The sequence below is a fragment of the Hypanus sabinus genome, chromosome 3, assembly GCF_030144855.1.
Source record: "Hypanus sabinus isolate sHypSab1 chromosome 3, sHypSab1.hap1, whole genome shotgun sequence".
NCBI classification, from domain to species: Eukaryota; Metazoa; Chordata; class Chondrichthyes; order Myliobatiformes; family Dasyatidae; genus Hypanus; species Hypanus sabinus.
In genome coordinates this window covers 159354036-159371031 of record NC_082708.1, presented here as the reverse complement: position 1 = coordinate 159371031, position 16996 = coordinate 159354036, and the positions used below count along the sequence as shown (strand labels likewise).

Sequence of the window (16996 nt, the reverse complement as noted above, 5' to 3'; positions counted from 1 at the left end):
TTATGCACCAAATGAAAATGATGTAAAATTTATACAGGAGGTCTTTTTGAATTTGGCTAACGCACATGATAAAATATTAATAGGTGGAGATTTTAATTTTTGTTTAGATCCAGTTTTAGATAGATCAACAAAGGCTATTACAAAATCAAAAGTAGCAAAATTAACTCTATCATTGATGAAAGACTTAAATTTGATATATGGAGAAGAATCAATCCAAAAGAAAGGGATTATTCATTTTATTCAAATAGTCATAAAGCATACTCAGAGATATATTTTTTCCTATTATCAACAAATACTCAAGATAGAGTGAAAAATGTGGAATATAAAGCAAGAATATTGTCTGATCATTCTCCTTTAAGAATGACAATGATAATGATGGATAAAGAGGAATCAATTTATAGATGGAGATTTAATTCGATTCTTCTAAAACGTCAAGATTTTTGTGATTTTATGAAAAAGCAGATTCAGTTCTTTTTAGATACAAATTTACATTCAGTTGATGATAAATTTATATTGTGGGAAGCAATGAAAGCATATTTGAGAGGCCAGATAATAAGTTATACTTCTAAAATTAAGAAGGAATATATGATAGAAATAGATCAATTGGAAAAAGAGATTATAAAATTAGAAAAAGAATCTCAAAGAAATATGACAGAAGAAAAACGAAGACAACTTATTAATAAGAAGTTAAAATATAATACACTCCAGACATATCGAACAGAAAAAGCAATTATGAGAACTAAACAGAGATATTATGAACTAGGTGAAAGATCACATAAAGTTCTTGCATGGCAGTTAAAAACAGATCAGATTTCTAAAACAATAAATGCAATTCGAACAAAAGTGAATGAAATTACTTATAAGCCTCTAGAAATTAATGAGGCTTTTAAGAATTTTTATTCTGAGTTGTATAAATCAGAATCAAAGAATGATGACGTTAAGATAGAAGAATTTTAATCACAAATAACTCTTCCAAAATTAAATACAGAAGAACAGAAGGGATTAGGTATGCCTTTTACATTGAAGGAAGTTGAAGAAGCTCTGGGATCACTCCAAAGTAATAAATCTCCAGGAGAAGATGAATTTCCGCCTGAATTTTATAAAAAGTTTAAAGATTTATTAATTCCTCCTTTTATGGATTTAATACATCAAGCGGAAAGAACGCATAAACTCCCAGAATCTTTTTCAACAGCTATTTTAATAGTATTGCCAAAAAAAGATAGAGACCTTTTAAAACCAGCATCATATAGACCTATTTCTTTATTAAACACCGATTATAAAATAATAGCAAAAATCTTATCTAATAGATTATCTAAATGCTTACCAAAATTAGTGCATATGGATCAAACAGGATTTATCAAAAATAGACAATCGGCAGATAATGTAACCCAGTTACTTAGTATAATCCATTTAGCGCAAAAGAGGGAAGAAACGAGTATGGCAGTTGCTTTAGATGCAGAAAAAGCATTTGATAGATTGGAATGGGATTTTTTATTTAAGGTATTGGAAAAATATGGATTAGGAACATCATTTATAAAATGGACTAAAACCTTAAATACTAATCCCAAAGCTAAAGTAGTGACAAATGGTCAAATTTCAACATCATTTCAGTTAACAAGATCAACTAGGCAAGGTTGCCCATTATCACCTGCTTTGTTTGTGTTGGCAATAGAACCACTAGCTGAATTAATTAGAATGGACCCAGATATTAAGGGTTTCAGAGTTAATCAGGAAGAATACAAGATTAACTTATTTGCTGATGATGTTCTACTTTATTTAACAGATCCATTACGTTCACTACGCAAATTATCTTATAGATTAGAAGAATATGGGAAAATATCGGGTTATAAAATAAATTGGGATAAAAGTGAAATTTTACCTCTTACTAAAGGAGATTATAATCAATGTCGATTAATAACTCAATTTAGATGGCCAGCAAATGGTATAAAATATTTAGGTGTAAGAGTTGATAATGACATAAAAAACTTATACAAATTAAATTATTCACCACTTTTGAAAAAAATTCAGGAAGATCTTGATAAATGGATGGCATTACCAATAACATTAGTAGGTAGAGTAAATACTATAAAAACGAATATATTTCCTAGACTACAATATTTATTTCAATCATTACCAATACAATTACCCCAGAAGTTTTTTCAAGAGTTAAACAAATATATGAGGAAATTTCTCTGGAAAGGTAAGATGTCAAGAATATCGTTGGAAAAATTGACATGGATATTTGATCTAGGAGGATTACAACTTCCAAATTTTAAGAATTATTATAAAGCAAATCAACTTAGATTTATTGCATCTTTTTTCGAGAAAGATAAACCGGCATGGGTTAGAATAGAACTAGATAAAATAGGAGAAAACGTACCAGAAGATTTTATATACAAATGGGAATCTAAATGGATACGGGAAAAGAAAGAATCTCCTATGTTAAAACATTTGATTGACTTATGGAATAAGATAAATGTTGATGATGAGACAAAAAATCTTTATTAGCAAAGAGATCTTTAATTCAAAATAGACTTATTCCTTTCACAATGGACAATCAACTTTTATATAATTAGATTCAAAAAGGGATTAGATATATAGGAGATTGTTTTGAAGGAGGTATATTAATGTCATTTGATCAATTAAAGAATAAATATAAAGTATCAAATAACACTTTATTTTGTTACTTTCAATTACGGGCTTATTTAAGAGAAAGATTAGGTCAAACAATGTTATTGCCGAAATCTAATGAAATAGAAATTTTAATTCAAAAAGGAAATATTAAAAAATTTATATCTTGTATGTATAATTTGATTCAAAAACAGGCAATTAAACAAGGAGTCCATAAGTCAAGACAAAAATGGGAAAGTGATTTGAATATTAAAATTGAAGAAACAAATTGGTCAAGACTATGTCTTGATAGTATGACAAATACAATAAATGTTTGGTTAAGATTAGTGCAGTATAATTTTCTACATCAATTATACATTACACCACAAAAAATAAATAAATTAAATCCAAATTTATCGGATCAGTGTTTCTGATGTAACCAGGAAACTGGTACTTTTTTACATTCTACATGGTCTTGCTCTAAAATGCAACCTTTTTGGACAAATTTAAGACTTTTACTGGAACAAATTACAGGAACACAATTTCCTCATAATCCAATACTACTCTTACTAGGTGATATTGAAGGGATAAAACCGAAACTCAAACTAAATAAATACCAGAAAGAATTCATAAAAATTGCACTGGCAGTAGCCAAAAAAGCTATTGCAGTTACTTGGAAATCGGATACATATTTAAGTATAGACTCTTGGAAGAAAGAAATCTATGGCTGTATTCCATTAGAAAAAATTACCTATAATTTAAGAGATAAATATGAAACATTTCTGAAAATTTGGAGCCCTTATTTACAAACGACAGGACTAAATATATAGATGCTCTGAAGATGAAACAATTGGTTATTTGGGGAAAGAAATAAATATATATATTAAAGTTATTACAAACTCCATGGAGCATGTGGAGATCTACCAACAACCAGGCATTCTTTCTTTCTTTCTTTCTTTTTTTTTTCTCTTTCTTTCTCTTTTTTTGCTATAGGGTAGTCAGGGGGGAGGGGTTAAGTGGAGGGGGGTAGGGTTATATACATATTTTTTTTCATATTTCAATCTGTAATTACTTAAAAATGCAATAAAAAAAGTTTTCAAAAAAAAAGTTTAAAGGAAGGGTGGAATTAGATGCATACCGAGTTTGCCTATGAGAAGGGTGTGCTCTTGGACCGGTGGTGCACCGCAGAGAGAGTGGGAGAAGATTATGGGCGTCTCAGGGAGTTAATTCTTATTGAGGAATTTAAAGGGTGTGTTTCGGAGGATATCCGGACTTATCTGAATGAGAAGCCGGATAAGTCCATCTCAGAATTTGCTAGGTTTGTAGATGAATATGCCCTAACCCACAAGACAAAGTTTTCCTCGAATAAAAGTACCCAGAGAGACCGTGGGAACGATCGAGGAAGTCCGCTGGCTAAGGCAGAGGTCCCGCCGGGAGCTAGTGGTAGGGTCGAGGGGGAAAGGCCAGACAGCCAGAGATTTCCGGGCTTGACCTGTTTTAATTGTGGAAAAGTGGGACATATTGCATCGCGGTGCTTTGCTCCGAGGAAAGAAACAGGAAAGGGGAAAGCAGCAGTCCCTATCAGATGTGCCGTGGTAATCATTAGATCGACTAGAGAGCCCAGGGGAGACAGAGTACGAGAAGGGTTGGAGACTTATCTGTCACACGGAACTGTGTCTGTGAGGGAGGGAGACACACCAGTTCCTGTACGGATCTGGAGAGACACGGGGGCTGAGCTGTCGTTGATCAGCAGTAAGGTACTAGAGTTTGGTCGAAAGACGAGAATGGTAGCTGTAAAGGGGATAAGTAAAGGAACAGAAATGGTGTCCTTACATAAGGTCATTATGGATTGTGAGCTGGTATCTGGACCAGTTGAAATAGGGGTGCGATCGGAATTCCCGAGGAAGGGCGTCCTTCTCGGTAACGATTTAGCAGGTGGTAAGGTTTGGGCAGCCATGACGATGGCCAGCGGACCGGTGAGTGTTGTGGCACCGCCCCTAGAGTCCCAGATCTATCACTCGCAGCCTGTCGAGAAAGGCAGCTGGGAACGAGAGCAGTTTAAATCTGGCCAGTTTCGATTTGGCGAGACATTTCTACAGACCTTGTACCACGAGGGTTTAGAGGGTGGTAAAACGAAGAGTAGTAAAGTAAAAGAGGGTAAGGAAGCGGAGGTAGATCTGCCCTTAGCGAGGAGAAAGGTCCTAGAGGCCGGAAATAAAGATGAGGAACCGATAGAGCGGTTAAGAGGTCCAGAGTTGGACAAGGATGATCTGTCTGGTTTGGCAGAACTGTTTGAAGAAGTTGAAAATTCTAAAGGTGTTCCCGATAATGAAGTGAGGGCAGTCCTAAAGGAAAAGGAAGCCATTACCTCGAAGAAGTCTGCTGGGTTGGCAGATGAGGTTGTTTCAGCCCACGGGGTTGAGTTTACTCCGGAAGGGAGTTGCCCAGAGAGTACCTGGGAGGATCGGGGGAACTTAGAATTTGAAAAGGGTACGGGTATTGAAAGCCTGGAAGAGGCCAATGTCCTGTTTGAATGTGTCCAAGATGGGGATGCACATGGTAACGGAGCTCAGAAAAAGTCTGAGGTATTTGATTCAGTGGAACGGGACGGCCGTCCTTGTGGGTCAGATAGACTTGGTTCAGTGGGAAAAGGGTTAACCTTGGTAACAGTGGGAAGTGAGAGTTCCCAGGTGTTTGTGCTCGAAGGTGTGTTCAAAGTTAATGCAGAGTTTAAGAATGGGAAGATAACAATTATCATTTAAGGAAACGGGAAATCTGTAGTTCCCAAATCGAATGAAGAAATTTTAAGCCCTGCAGATCGCTTACAGATTAAGCCAGAATATGACAGGGCTCCCCACACTATTGTTATTCCAGCATGTGGTGTAAAAGGGCAGAATTTGAAACGCTGCTTGAGCAAGGAAGTCGAACTGAAACCACATAGTCTGAAGGGGTCTGACAAGAGGGTTAGCCACCTGTGTAAAATTACAGAGGTGGGTGGAAATTCAGAAGATGGGCTAAGTTTGGGACACGGTGTTGATAAAATAATTCCTATGGAACAGGCGGGCAAGGGTTTATCTCGCCACCTTACTTAAATTCCCCGGAAAAGAGGCGACAGTTAGAGGGGACGCCATTTTTAAATAGCAAAGCCGGTTGTACAGGATTTCGACAAAGCCTGTGAATAATAAAGACAACCCCCTTGGAAGCCTGCCTGTTCAGTTTGAAAACGACCGAAAGACTAGTATTTACATAAACTTTTGTAGATGCACGTAAGCTAAGAGCACACCTCCTTAGTTTTGTTGCTGAAAAAATAATAAAATAGGTGGTTATTAAATTGAAGTCTGATGCTACAAGACGTTAGTACGGTACAAGATGTTAAGATATTAAAGAAAGTGACACTGAAATCATTAACTGTTTAGATACTGAATTGAATGTATAACTGTATTACTCCATAGAAAAAAAAACTTTGGTGTTGTGTTAGTTTCTAACACCCTGTAAGACTCTGTATGAATTCATTTTTTTCCGATGGTAAAAAACGCCTTGAAGAAAGGGGGTGTTACGTCCATAGCCCCCTCCTTTGTGAGAATCGCCAGATCACTGTTGGGTTGAGTCAAATGGGGGGGGGCATGAGGGGGAGACGTGCAGGATGTCACGTTTCTCCCCCCCCCCCCCCCCCCATAGCGATGTAAAGCTACGGGACATGGCCATTGACTCTTGGAGACAGATTTGTGGATTGAGATGCTCTGCTACGTGAATGCCCTCGGGCAAAGTGGGCTGGTTGAGGGAGAGATTGCATCACCCCCAACCTGATTGACATCTATGACCCTGCAAGTCAGAATAAAAGAGGGGCTGTAGGGACAACCCCTCAGACGCACCAGAAGAAACGTTAAGTGACCACGTAACAGCAGACGGTCATCGGAAACCAAGCCACGTGCGTTCAATTCCGTGGCTGGAATTGGTGGCTGAAACCACGGAAAACGGCTTTTTAGCTAACAACGGGGAAACCCGCTCCCCTGACTCAACGGATTGACATCATAAAAGACTTGGGCAAGTTTAAACCGCATCACTTTTAAACCCAACAACGCTGCAGCTTGAACGAACTGATAGTGACTTATCTTTCCATCGGACAATACAGTAACCCCTAGACAACGATAGAGTTATTTCTTATCAGTTATTATTATACCCGCAGTTAGATTTAGTATTGACGACGTAAATTATCTGTATGCTTGCATTAATCTTCTTTTTGTGCCCTTTATCAATAAATACTTTTAAAAATAGTACCATCAGACTTCAACGGACCTCTCTATCTTTGCTGGTAAGTGATCCAGTTACGGGAATTTCGTAACAATAGTGACCAATTAACCTGCCAACCTCATACCTTGGGGATGTGGGAGGAAACCCACACAGTCACAGCAGGAATGTGCAAACTCCACACAAAGACAACACTGGAAGTCAGGACTGAACCAGAGTCTCTGGAGCCGTGAGACAGTAGCTCTACTGCCACACCACTGCTCTGCCCTCTATGACCATCCAGAAATCCATAAAATAGCCGAGGCAATCAGACATGGGAGCCGTTGGATCAAAGTCTAGCCCATGCACAGTGAGGCAGAGTGTTTTCAAGAGAAGTATTCAGAGGCCAAAACTCCGGGTTGCTCCAAGAATCCCAGGAACTAAAGATTAACCTCTGGACACAACCAGCAAAACCGGCAAGAAAAATGTACCCTTTCAATGCTTCTGTTGATGATTAATAAAAATGTTTCAATGGGAATAAAGAACTGTCTGCAATTCAGTGGTTGGGAATGGGGGCTTGTAGAAGTACTCCAGGGGTTAACAATAGAGCTGGCTGTGATCATGGAGTTGGGAAGGGTGTGGCTTAGATTCTGGAACACTGTACAGTTGCTCACATCTCTCCGCTCAAGCACAATGACACCCCAGCATTAATATCCAAAACAGCTGAACACCAAATTAGCTGGTGCTTGTTTAATAGGGCCTTGGGTTAGAGAAGGAGGGCAAAAATCAGAACAAGACTTTAACAAAATGCAAGTGTAACCTACCGTGAAATTTAGGCCAAATACTTCCTCAATGTCATCATCTTCATAATTGAGAAGTTCCTGAAGATTTCTGAAGAGAAAATTGGAGGTAAGTTATTGACCAACTGCTGTTGGAAACACCATTGAAACAAACGTGCTTATAAGTCACAGATATCTTCATTAGGCCCAACTTTGATGCTCCACCATGGTTGTTATCTCTTCTCCTCTCTCCTGTCAGGCAGGAGGTACAAAGCCTGAACGCATGTACCACCAGGCTCAAGGAAAGTATTATAAGACTTGAATGGACCTCACATATGGTAAAGATGAACTCTTGGTCTTCCAGTCTACCACCAGGGCTCTTGCACTTTATATATTGACTTGAACTGCACTTTCTCTCTATGTGCAGAAATTTCAGATGATCGTTTTCCTTCATTCTTTTACCCCAGGCAGAGGGGCCCACTGATACTTTACACAGAAGTCTTCCTCTCAGGGTTATGCTGAAAGCACTTACCATCAGGTTTAAGGATTGCTTCTCACCCACTTTTATCAATCTCTGGAATGGACCTTTCACGTGCAAAAAGATGAGTTCTTGATCTCACAATCTACCTCATCATGGCTTTTGGACCTTATTTGTCTGCCTGCACTTCCCTTTCTCTGTGACTGTAACACCATATCCTGCATTCTGTTTTCTTGATGCAGTCATGTATGGAATGATCTATCTGGATGGGACGCAAACAAAAGTTTTTCACTGTATCTTGGTACATGTGACAAAAATAATAATACCAACCAAAAGGACGATCACCACAGAGGAAGGCTCTCGCTTGCAGCTTTAAAACCATGAAACTGATGGAGTATGAATATATTGAACAACTCCCTGCCACTCAGAATTCCGGGAACATTCAATTTCCATGTTGCCAATAATAAGCCAGCTGACCCATGAAAGAATGATGTGTCCACCTGGTCAACAAGTCTATTACAGAATATAAATAATAATAATAATAATATCCTCCCGCACCTCACTGGCATATCGGGCAGAAACCTTGCCATTTCTCTAGCGTTTGTCTGTTTTATGAGGCCAAGTTGCTAGCTTGACATTCAGCCCAGCACGGATGAAAAGCGTGTAAGGAGCCAGCCTGATGCGAACCTTGTCCCAAAGTCCAGTTTAGATGCCACTACACCACCGGCTAGCTATAGAATATAAATAGCCTCTAGTTAATGCAACTATGGCAAAGATACCAGAGAACAGCAGTCAGCAAATGAGCTGCAATGTTGGTCATCTTCTTGTGGATTTAAAATTGAAGGATTCTAAAGTCCAGAGGTAGAAATTTGTTAAACTCCAAGGACTATAAGGACAACTGAGCCAAATGAAAGCCTCCATCAGGGTAGCACAGTAGCATAGCGGTTAGTGCGAGATACTACAGCTCCACTAATCAAGGTTCGATTCCCATCACTATCTGTAAGGAGTTTCTGTTCTCCCCATGACTGTGTGGGTTTCCTGTGGATGCTTTAGCTTCAAAGATGTATGGTTAGGGTTAGCACCCTCAGCCATTAGGCTCTTTCAACCTATAGCTGGGGAAGTGATGACCCCCCCCCCCCACCATCCCGTAAGACTGCTTAATGTATTTTTTATTCTTTCTTACTACTCTTCTAATATTTGTATATCTGTGCAATTGTAATGCTACTGTGACACTGTAATTTCCTTTGGGATCAATAAAGTATCCATTTCTCTATCTGGTAAGTTGTGGCCACGGTATGTTGACACCAGAAGTGTGGCAGGACTTGCGGTCTGTCCAACATAATCCTTGCTGATCTGATTCGATGCATTTCATGGTACGTTTCAATCTATGTACATGTGACAAATAAAGGGGATCTTTATTTGTGCAAGGGCAGCTCCTTGTATGCTTTCCATCTGTGTTGGGTTGAGCATCCAGCTAGCAACTTGGCCTCACAAAAAATAGACAAATGCAGGGTTGCTGCCCAGTGCACCACAAGGTGCAGAGAGGAACAATAATGATGTACAAACTGGAGTTAATCACCTCAATGGCTCTCAGTCACCCCACTACAGGAGTTAATGAAACATCTGAGGTTCACATGGCTTCCCATCTACCTTGGCTGATTGACCCCTCAGTCACTTTTTTGCCATTTCTGTTCTTACCCTCCCCTTGCCCCAGAGGGATGAGAATTGTTTCACCCAGCATTTTGTTAGCAAATGTGTAGTAGCTGGAGAACAAAACAGAACACCTTGAAGGCAAGATTACTGTTATCAGAGAGAAATGAGAGATTGTTGTGTTCTATGATTGAATGAGACGTGGCTTAATCCCAGCAGACCAGATACGGTGATCAGACCCGTAGGCTTCTCAATTCAAAGGATGGACTGAACCACTGATCAGGAAAAAGCAAAAGCTGGAGGTGTGCATTTCATGATGAACTCTCGGTGGTGCTTTGATGTGGCTGTGTTGTTGAACTCATGTTCCCCCAACCTTGAACACTTAATGGTCAAAAGCCGTCCATTTTATTTAGCTCGGGAGTTTTCCTCCATAATCTTGTCTGCAGTTTACATACCACCAGTGGCCGACTATAATACACTTGAGATACTGCATGATACTGTTGCCAAACAAGAAACAGTCCATCCCGATGCATTTCAAATCATAGTCGGGAACTTTAACCAGGCTAGCTTGAAGAAGACCCTGCTCAATTACCATCAGCATATAACCTGTAGCACCAAAGATCTCAACACAGTATCCATTGTACCAAGATAATGAATGCCTACTGTTTCATGCTCAGACCACATTTCAGGAAACCTGATCACTTGGCTGTCCTTCTCTCTACACACAGGCAGAGGTCAAAGAGCAAGGCTCCAGAGATTAGGACTACAAAGAGGTGGTCAAGAGAGGCAGAGGGGCAACTATAGAATTGCTTCAAGTCAGTGGACCAGGCCATGTTCAAGGACTCATCTGTGGATCTGAATGAACACACCATAGTAGTCACGGACTTTATTATAACACTTGTAGATGAGTGTGTCCCCACAAAATCATTCAGTGTCTTCCTCAACCAGAAGCCCTGGATGAACCATAAGATCCACAATCTGCTGAGGGCCAGGTCAGAGGTATTCAAGTCTGTACGATCTTCAGAAAGCCATCTTGTGGGCAAAGTGGCAATTCCAGATTAAGCCTGAATCAACGAAAGATGCTCCACAATTGTGGCAGGGTTTGAATACTATCACCTCTCATAAAGTTAAATCAAGCGACATAGGTGACAAGAGGGCTTCGCTTCCAGATGAGCTCAATGCCTTCTACATTCACTTTGATTGGCAAAGCGTGAAGGAACTCCCACAGCCCCAGATGATCCTGTGATTTCAGTCTCCGAGGCTGACTTGCAAGCAGGCTTCAGGAGGGTGAACCCATGGGAAGCATCTGGCCCAGATTGGCCGAGCACTAAAGAGCTGTGCTGATCAACTGGTGTGTTCACAGAGATCTTTAACCCCTCACTTTGGCAGCCTGAGGTACTCACTCACCCACTTCAAGCAGGCCTAAGAAGAACATGGTAACTTGCCTCGATGACTATCATGCAGTAGCCCTTACATCCACAGTGATGAAGTGTTTTGTAAGGTGGATGATGAAACATATCAACTCCTGCCTTGGAATCAACTTGGATCTGCTCCAATTAGCCTACTGGAGCCACAGGTCAACAGCAGATCCCAGATACCATTGAGTTGAGCTCTTCACTCAACTCTAGAACATCTGAACATACATAAGGATGTTCTTTATTGACTACAGCTTGGCATTCATTACCATCATCCCCTCAAAACTAATCAATACATTTCAAGACCTTGGTCTCAATACCTCCTTGTGCAATTAGATCCTCAATTTCTTCACTTGCTGACCCCAGTCAATGCAGATTGGCCACAATATCTTCTCCATTATCTCCGTCAGCACCACAAGGCTGTCTGCTTAGTTCCCTTCTGTATACTCACTTTACACTTATGACTGTGTGGCTAAACACAGCTCCAATGTTATATTCAAGTTCACTAACTGTTGTAGACCAAATCAAAGGTGGTGAAGGATCAGCATATAGGAGGGAGATTGAAAATTTGGCTATGTGGTGCCACAACAACAACCTCTTACTCAATGTCAGCAAGGGAAAACCAGAGTAGTCCTCATCAGAGGATCAGAGGCGGAGCAGGTCAGGAACTTCATATTCCTTTGTGTTATTACTTTGGCAGGCCTGTCCTGGGCCCAGCACATGTGCAATTATGAAGAAAGCACAGCAGCACCTCTACTTCCTTATGTGTTTGCTATGTTCAGCTTGACATCTAAAACTTTGACTAAATTCTATAAATGTGTAGTGGAGGGTATACTGACTGGCTGCATTATAACCTGGTATGGAAACACCAATGACCTTGAATGAAAAATCCTACAAATGTAGTGGATACAACCCTGTCCATTAAGGGTAAAGCCATCCCCACCACTGAACACATCTACATGAAGCACTGTCACAGGAAGGTAGCATCCATCACCAGGACCCCCACCACCCAGGACATGCTCTCTTCTCACTGTTTCCATAAGGAAGGTGGTACAGGAGCCTCAGTACTCACACCACCATGTTCAGGAACAGTTATTACCCTTCAGCCATCAGGCTTCTGAAAAAAGATTAGCTTCTTAATCAACTTAACTTGCCCCATTATTGAGCTGTTCCCACAACGTATGGACTTACTTTCAGGGACTCTTCAACTCATGTTCTTTATATTTATTGCTTATTTATTGCTACTATTATTATTATTATTATTTATTTATTTTTGTGCTTGCATAGTTTGTTGTTTTTTTGTACATTAGTGTGGTCTTTCATTAATTCTATTATCATTATAATTCTATTCTGGCTTCATTGAGTATCCCTGCAAGAAAATGAATCTCAGGGTTGTATATGGAGATATGATAATAAACTTGCTTTGAACTTTGAACAAAACAGCAAGAGTTTGTTTGGTTTGTATCTTTCACCCTAATGTTCAACACATTATCAACTAAGTTACAATGGAATCTCACCACCAATTACATTTTCTCTCCACGCCACTATCTGTTTTCCACAGGGACCATTCTCTCTGTGACTCTCTGGTTCGCTAATCCCCATTCTCATCGCCCATCTCCTGTCACTTTTCCCTGCAAGTGTAGAAGGTCAAACACTTCCACACCCCCACCTACACCAACATCCAGAGGCTTAAACAGCTCCTCCAGGTGAGAGAGAGGTTCACATGTACCTCCTTTAAACTCATTTACTTCATTTGGTTCCCTTAGTTGGTTTCCTCTATATCTGGGGCTCCCAACCTTTTTTTATGCCATGGGCCAATACCATTAAGTAAGGGGACCATAGACCCCAGTGTGGGAACCCCTGCACTATATTGATAAGGTCAAGTGTGGGCTAGTTTGACCATTTTGTATAATAGTCTACATTCTGTCTGTAATGACTATCCTGAGCTCCCAGTTGCAAACCATTTTAACACTCCTCCCTATGCCCACACTGATCTGCCCCTCCTTGGCCTTCTCCACTGCCAAGATGAGGCCAAGCACAAACTTGAAAAACAAAGCCTCATATTCCATCCCGGTAGTCTACAACCCAAAATTATGAGCACTAAATTTTCCAAATTCAAGTCACCCACACCCCTCATGTTCCTTCCCCTCTCTTCTGCACCAGGCTTCCTCAGCTGTTTTTTTCCAAATAGCCACTCCCACCTCCCCTTTCCCTGTAACCCACTCTCATTCCCGTCTCATTCCATCTGCCTACTACCCACATGCTCTATCTACCTGTTCTTCTAGCTCCTCCCCGACTGGTTCCATCTACTCACGACTCCTCCCTTATCTAGTTCTAATTAGCAATCTCTTTACTTATCATTCTTCTCAGATTCCAGCATCTGCAACGTCTTGTGTCTCAATCTATCTCATACAGCCTCTTTACCTCTACTCTCTTCTCCTCCAGCTGATTCCATCTGTTCTTCATCTCCCTGCTAAACTGATTCTGACTATCACTTACCAGTTCCCACCTCACCCTTCCCTTTCACCTTTTTATACCAGCCATCACCCCCTTACATTCTCATTCAGGGTCTCAAACTGAAACGTTGACCAGCCTCTACATGACCCACAGAGTTCTTCCAGATCCCAGCCACTGCAGTCCCTTATGCTTTCCATCTATGGTTCACTTACCGGCCTAGTGTTGGTGAGAGTTCCTTCAGGTCATCGAGAGTTGGCTGCTCGTGGAGCAGTTTCTTGTACAGGGCCAATGGGAAGCGGAAGTCTGCCACAAAACCATTGTACAGAGCGAGCCAGCAGAGAATTCCCAGTAGCCAGAAGGCATCCTTGATTTTTGGGTCCTGTGTATTGAAGGTGGTATCATAAATCTTCCATGTGAAGCCTTAAGTCAACAATACCATCAGCCATATGGGAAATGGAAAGGGCAATCCTTTATTCAAAGCTGACAATCTAACTGCATGCCTTGGTTCCATTATCATCTACACCCTCGTTGTTCACTGATCTCAGGTTAAAATCAGCTTGTAACTTCTGAACTGTTGCCTTCTGAACTAATTTCATGCTTACCTAGTTAGGGTTTCCAATGGCTCACAACTGTCTTTGATTGATCGGAGCAAGGTCTCGGTTTGGCCAGCTCTGAAACCTTTCGCTCAAGATTTCTGAATGGTTCTTAAATTAGTAAATATATAAAAGCTACACTGACAAACAACTGAATATTAATAATGAACAGCTAAAACTTGTAAGAGAATTGAGGAGAGATCTTCAGCAACACACGAGGTATTTAATTGCTAAACTAAGATTTATACCAAAGAATATTTAAGGTTAACAGGGTATCTTTTGCAACACACAGAATGCTGGAGGAACTCAACAGATCAGGCAAGATCTAAGGAGGGAAATGGACAGTGCATGTTTCGGTTTGAGACCCTTCATCAATAATGGAAAGAAAGAGAGGAGATAGCCAGTATAAAGAGGAGGGGGGAAGGAGCAGAGCAAGAGCTGGCAGATGATAGGTGGATCCAGCTGGGAAGGGGATGATAGGCAAGTGAAGGGAGGCTGGGAAAATGGGAATGAAGTGAGAGACAGAGAGGTAACAGGTGGAAGTGACAATGGGCTGAAGGAGATGATAGTTCAGGACAATGGACCATGGATCAATGGAGGGAGGAAAGGAGAGGAACCACAGGGAGGACCAAGTGGGTGATGAGAAGATTGACAGGGTGGAGGACAGGAAAGAGAATGTGTGAGAGGTTGGTGGGACAAGGAGAAAAAAACATTGGTGAGAGGTTACCAGAAATTGAGAACTTGAAGCTAGTGCCATCAGGTTAGAGACTAACAAGGTGAAATATGAGGTAGTGTTCCTCTAATCTGTGTCTCACATCAATTTGGCAGTAGAGGAGGCTGTGGATAGACATGTTGGTGTGGGAATGGAGAGTGCAATTAAAATCCAGGCTGTTATGACAGATGGAACCAAGGTTCTCAGTATATAGATCTTTCTATACCATGAGAGACATTCTGTAGGATAACCCTGATTTTCTGTTACAGGCCATTCATTGTAATTTAAGAGCACTGCTTTTCGTAATCTCTCCTATTTGGACTGATCTTTTGTTAAGTTTATTCTTACTCTGCCCTACCTGGGGTAATGGTTTCACTCTGACCGTTCATTGGTTACATCAAAATGCTTCAATCAATCAATTAATCCTATTTATTCCAGGGGATACAAGCCTAGTTTATAAAAACAGGTAGCACTAAATTATTTGGAATTGTTTAATAAAAACAGACTTCAGTTTGTACTCCATCTACAAGAAGCATTGGCACAAGAAAGGCCATCATCAAGGTCACCCGCCATCCAGGCCATGCTCACTCCTTACTACTGCCATTGGGCAGGAAGTACATGAGTCTTAGGCCCCACACCACCAGTTTAAGGAACAAATGTTACTCTACAACCATCAGAATCCTGAATCAGGGTGGACAATTTCACTCACCTGAACATTGAACTGATTCCACAATCTACAGACTAACTTGCAAGACCTCTACTAGTAATGAGCTCGGTACTATTGATTTATTGATTGATTGATCTATCTATTTATTTATTGATTTATTTATTTATTTATCTATCTATTTATTTATTTATTTATTTATTTTTGCGGCCTATCGGCTTTTATTGACTGAAAGAAGGAACCAGGAGTGAGTATCTATCATACAATGTCCTGGAGACTGAGCGATTGATTTATTATTTGCTCGATTTTATTTCCTGTTGCATATTGATTGTTTGTTGGTCTTTGATTATATATAGCTTTTCATAAATTCTATAGTATTTCTTTATTTTTCTGTAAATGGCTGCAAGAAAATTAATCTCCCTGTAGCATATGGTGATATATACATAGTTTGACAATGCACCTACTTTGATATTGATATCTCCCTCACTCATATCCCATATTACTCACTTTATTTCTTCCCAGTACCTTCTCATTCCCCTCATGTTTCTCTAGATCCCTCCTAGGGCGCTGTTGGAGGGACGGGACGAGTGTGGCACTCTCAAAGGGGTACCACTGAGCAAACTCAGCAGTACTGAGGGAGTGCTTCATGACACCTACCCATTCCGGGAACCAAAGAAGTCTGGATTCTTCATTTTGTTTGAAAATCATTGGTTGATTGTATAACTCCTTGGTAATAACAGAGAAGAACTCCTGTGAAAGTCCTCTTTGATCAACACCTTCCTCTCCTTTAAAAACAACCTAAAATAGTTCGGATGAATGTAACAGAATTAAACATTTAAAAAATCTTAATTTTCCATTCAGATTTTCAGCTTCCCAATTTTCCCCCTTTACAAAACATTCAAGATTCAAGATTGATTAATGTCATTTCCTGGACACAACTGGAATAATTGTTCCTCTAGATCCAACGCAGCACAAAAAAAATACAAAAGGTAAAGAATAATGAACACAATAAATATACAGTATAACTCATATACATACATACATTGATTGATATGTCCATAGAGTGACATTAGGCACTAGAATGCACATAACATTATTGGCAGAAATGAAAAGTAGTGACGATTGAGGATGTGGAGGGGTGTGGGTTAGTTGGTGGAGGTGTTGATCAGCCTTACTGCTTGGGGAAAGCAACTATTTTGAGTCTAGAGGTTCTGATGTGAATGTTATATGGATGGGCATGGGCCAAGCAGTCCATGAGCAGGGTGGGGGGGGGGGGGGAGATCCTCACGATACTACTAGCCCTTTTCCAGCACCTTTCTGTATATATGTCACTGATGGTGTGTAGGTTGATGCCAGAGATGCATTGCTTGTAGAGCCTTCCTGTTCATCGTAGCGCACATTCTGTATCATG

General features: G+C 40.3%; 1 protein-coding gene across 3 annotated transcripts in view; it reads right to left on the bottom strand.

Annotated features, from left to right (window-relative positions):
- The window catches only part of dapp1 (dual adaptor of phosphotyrosine and 3-phosphoinositides), a 237343-nt gene that overhangs the window by 135211 nt on the left and 85136 nt on the right, over positions 1-16996 (bottom strand). For 2 of the 3 annotated variants that reach the window (XR_009511357.1, XM_059965461.1), the window contains exons 17-19: positions 16243-16383; positions 13829-13995; positions 7658-7728 (exon numbers count right to left, since the gene is read on the bottom strand). Coding sequence is in view for 1 of the 3 variants with exons in the window: in XM_059965461.1 (XP_059821444.1) it covers positions 7658-7728; positions 13829-13995; positions 16243-16383 (379 nt within the window). In the remaining 2 variants the exon portion in view is untranslated. Of the gene's footprint in view, positions 1-6985; positions 7154-7657; positions 7729-13828; positions 13996-16242; positions 16384-16996 lie in introns of those variants that run through there. The other variant, XM_059965466.1, reaches the window with a different exon arrangement.